The sequence below is a fragment of the Pezoporus flaviventris genome, unplaced genomic scaffold (genome assembly GCF_033815535.1).
Source record: "Pezoporus flaviventris isolate CSIRO_AGI_PZ_B2104156 unplaced genomic scaffold, CSIRO_AGI_Pfla_v1 ptg000213l, whole genome shotgun sequence".
Classification (NCBI taxonomy): domain Eukaryota; kingdom Metazoa; phylum Chordata; class Aves; order Psittaciformes; family Psittacidae; genus Pezoporus; species Pezoporus flaviventris.
Window position 1 is genome coordinate 5,203,033 of NW_026892761.1, and position 3,919 is coordinate 5,206,951.

The following is a 3,919-nucleotide window of genomic DNA, read 5'->3' on the forward strand; positions in this document are numbered from 1 at the left end:
CAGCTCCGTGGGGAACTGTCCCATCTTGGATGGGCTCCATGTGTGAAGGTGGAAAAGCTGGACAGCTTTCAGAGACATGGGTATTTCTTCAGGAAAGGAAGAAAAGAGCTCAGAGCTCTGGAGAAGCCCAGATCCGCAGAGTGTGTGCAAGGAGCAGATCTGAACCTCATGTCCCAGAGATCTTCCCTACTGCAGAGACAGAACAACATCTCATTTGGGAATTGCAGCTTTGTCCTTGGGTTCCCTCTGGAGGAGATGGGAGCTGAAATTTTCCAGGTTTTGCAGTGACCCTGAGCAGACTCTGAGGACCTACCTGCATGCACGCCTGGCCCAGCATTGCTCCCCATCTGCAGAGCCCTGGGAACCCTGCCTGCTCCCAGCAGTGGGCTGGCTGCTCTCTGTGCTCCTGTAAAGCTTTGCAAGAAGGCAGACAACTCACGACCGGAAGCTTTAGGTGTTTATTTGCACTTTAGACATATTAACTGCATCTGAAAGTGAGCTGCGGCTCCCTCTGTGCAGCAGCGAGGGTGGGTGCGTGCGAAGAGCAGCTGACTGTGATAAATATCGGGTTTGGGTTCAAAGAGCACAGTGTCTGTGGGTTGGCCCTTTCCCAGAAGAGGATGATTTAGACTCTCAATCTACTTCCTTCAGCCAAGCTGCAAGGTCTGCTGCTGCAAATTGCACTGCTCCCTTCACAAGGACCAAAGCATCCAAGGTGTTCATCAACATCAACAGCAAAAATTAAACTGCTGCTCAGCAGCCTCGGCTCCTCCTGAAGCAGAGATCCCATGGCAATAGATGGATTGCTCTCACCATTGAATCCTCCCTTCACAAGTCTTCAAACCTGTGTTGCTTCTCTTTCCTTTGCATGTCTAACTTTTAACAGACATGTCTAACCCCGTTGCAAGGCTGGATGCAGGAGTCAGATGCAAGCACCCGCCTGAAGATTCCAAACTCTCCTGGGATTTTGCCCATTGAAAGCAGCGGTTCAGGCTACTGCAGTCATTTGCCTTGCAAAAAATAAACCCCAACCCAACCAACAGCCTCCAGAAGCTTCAAAATGCCAATTTGCTGTTGTCTGCTGGGTGCTCTTCCAAAAGAGAGTGAGTAATGCTAAAGCTCTTTTTTTTTTCTCCTGCAAAGGAGGTGGGCAGTAGAGGATCACACAGATACAGAAGCAGCTCAGTCACCCAGGAACAGCTAACTCAGAAACTGGCAGAGCTTAGTCATCTATTTAAAACTTGATATTGTAATGACTATTTCCACCTCCAAAGCATATTCCCCCCCCCCCCCCCCCCATCATCTCTCGGCTGTTGTCCAACCCAGGTTATTAATTACTGGTGCCTTCTCCTTAGGTGAAGGAGGGAATCCTGTCTCAAACCCATGTCCAGTGGGGAAAGGGGATGCAGTTTGGGGACAAGGCACATTCACCCCCATCTCACTCACTGAGAGCTCAGCGGGTGGCTGCACAACCAGGGAGATGTTGACCAGCTCGGACCACTGCATTAGAGGCTGCGCTGAGAAATGTTTCAAGTCTGGAGCAAACACAATATTCATTTCTTGCCATCTCTGAGCACACTGTTAGGCTAAATGGTTGGGTTGAGTAGCTTTGCTCTAAAACCTGGCCTCAGTTTCCTCTCTGATGCCAGCATCCCTGTCTACCCCTTGTGTGAAACTGGAGTCACACACAGTTACCAACTCTCTGCAAAGCAGGGATCAGGGTGAGGAGGTGACTCCCAAGAAGGGCCCAAGTGCAAACAGAAGTGGTGCATCCTATGGAAGGGGTGTTGGGTACCTCAGAGCTCAGCAGCAGCCTCCTCCTTACAAAGAATGATGCTCATATTCTTCTCATCTTCCTGGCTAGAGGTTTTCCTTGTTTGGCAGAGGGTCCTCATACGTGACATGCAGGCTTCACTGGTCATCACGTAGAGCAGGGGGTTGAGGGCACTGTTGAAGCTGGCCAGGCCCCGTGTCACCTGGTAAGAAAGGTAGATATTCTTTACAGCCTGTGTGCAGGACCCTTGCAGCTGCCAGCCTCGAGACAACAAGTTGAGGTTTCTGAAGATGTGGTAGGGGAGGAAGCAGATGGAGAAGAGGATCATCACAAGAATCGCCAGACTGATGCTTCTTCTCCTGAGGCTGAGGTCCACAGTGTCATTCCTGCAGAGCACCACCACCACGTGGCAGTAGCATCCGATGATGATAAGGAACGGCATGACGAACCCAGTCACGGTGATGGTCACGGTGTACGGCAAATAAACACCCAGGTGCTCGTGTTCCGTTGTGTCGTGGCACCGTGTCCCCGTGTCATCCATCTTGCTGAAGGCAAAATCTGGAGCTACCTGTGCGATGACCCACACCCAGACCATCGCGCTGAGCCACGCTGAAAGGGTTGTCCCATAGCACCAGCCCCGCGCCTTCAGCGGATGCACGATGCCCAGGTAGCGGTGGATGCTGATGCAGGTGAGGAAGCCGATGCTGGCGTAGAGGTTGAGGTGGAAAAGGCTGCGGGTGATCCGGCACCAGCCCTGCCCAAAGAGCCACACTCTGCCCCGCAGGTAGTAGCTGACGAGGAAGGGCAGCGTGCTCACGTACAGCAGGTCAGCCAAGCCCAGGTTGCCAACCAACAAGTCGAGGGGCTGTCGGGCGCCGCGCCGGGCCCTGGTGCAGAGGTGCCCCAGCCCCAGCCCGTTCCCCACCAGCCCCAGGGCAATCACCACCAGGTAGGCGGTGGGCAGGAAGCGCTGGGCGAAGCCGGTGTCCACGGAGCACAGGGTGCCATTGCCGGGCCACCGGGGGGGAGCCTCCATGGCCGTCGGGCGCTGCGGCGGGGTGGCCGCTGCCGGGTCGAGGTGCCGGGGCCAAGCGGAGCCCGTCGCCCTGAGCGGAGCGGCCCCGGCGTGCCCGGGTGCGGGCTGGGGCTGCCCCGCTCCTTCCGGCCCCGCTCCGTGGCGCACGGGGCCGATGTGGTGAGAGCCGCCCCAGCCCAGAGCTCCTGCAGCGCCCTCGGCCCCGGCCGCAGCTCCACGGGAGGTGTTGAGAGCCAGGGACCGCAGGGCTGCGGCTGCTCGGGCTGCAGCGCCCGGAGGCAGCGGGAGGAAGGGAGCAGGGAAGGGGCAGAGCGGCTTTGCCTCGCAGCGGGTGGGAGCTGTGTGCTGCGGGCAGCAGAGCTTTCAGCCTGCTTCTGATCTGTCCCGCTCAGCGTGAGCAGAACCCACCCCCCATTCCGCCAGACCAGGGCTGGAAGCCTGCACCCCATGAGCCACCCCTCATTTTGAGATAGGGGAATCTCAAGATTTAAACCTTGTTGCTGGTTGGGCGATTAGTTTGCATAGTTAATGTAATTAGCGATAATATACCTTAATCGCATTGTTAGTGCAACCTAAGGGTTAACAAAGCACGGGACCTAATGCTCATGAAGAGTTAGGTACATCTGTAACTCTTGAGATAAGATCAGCCAATCCGAGGGGAGACTGAGCAGAGCAGAGCAAGAGAACAGCTGGAAACCAGCTTTGTGGTCTGGGCACCATCCAAGAGCAGCTGAGCCTGCCTGAGGCCAGAAGGTTACTTGCGGTGACAAAGAGGAGCCCTTGGCCTTCATCCCGACGACCCTCTACGACCACCACCAAAAAGCACTGCGCAAGCACAGTGGGAGGAGTTTATGGAAACGTTAATTATCATACGAAGTGGGGACCGGTCATTAATATGTATAGGTGATCTCATGAATATGTAACCACAATGCTATATACGTTTGGAGGATGGGAGGCTATGGCACGCACTACCTTGGTGGGATACCCCAGTGCTGCCCAGCGCTGATTAAACATACCTGCTTTACAGCCTTTATTGGCTGATGGTTGTAAAGCCCTTTCTCCACATGTCAGTTTCTCGCTGGAGCTGTTGGAGGCACGCATGCAACAGC

At 55.1% G+C, this 3,919-nt stretch overlaps 1 protein-coding gene across 1 annotated transcript; it reads right to left on the minus strand.

Moving 5' to 3' along the window:
* Positions 1 to 439: 439 nt before the first annotated feature.
* On the minus strand, positions 440 to 2,940 carry LOC133262333 (P2Y purinoceptor 1-like). Its single transcript, XM_061441384.1, has one exon. The coding sequence runs from the start codon at positions 2,808 to 2,810 to the stop codon at positions 1,797 to 1,799; it is 1,014 nt and encodes a 337-aa protein (XP_061297368.1). The 5' UTR covers positions 2,811 to 2,940; the 3' UTR covers positions 440 to 1,796.
* Positions 2,941 to 3,919: the final 979 nt, after the last annotated feature.

Coding starts and splice junctions, on each gene's coding strand:
- LOC133262333 (XM_061441384.1), bottom strand. CDS start 2,810: ATGGAGGCTCCCCCCCGGTGGCCCGGCAATGGCACCCTGTGCTCCGTG.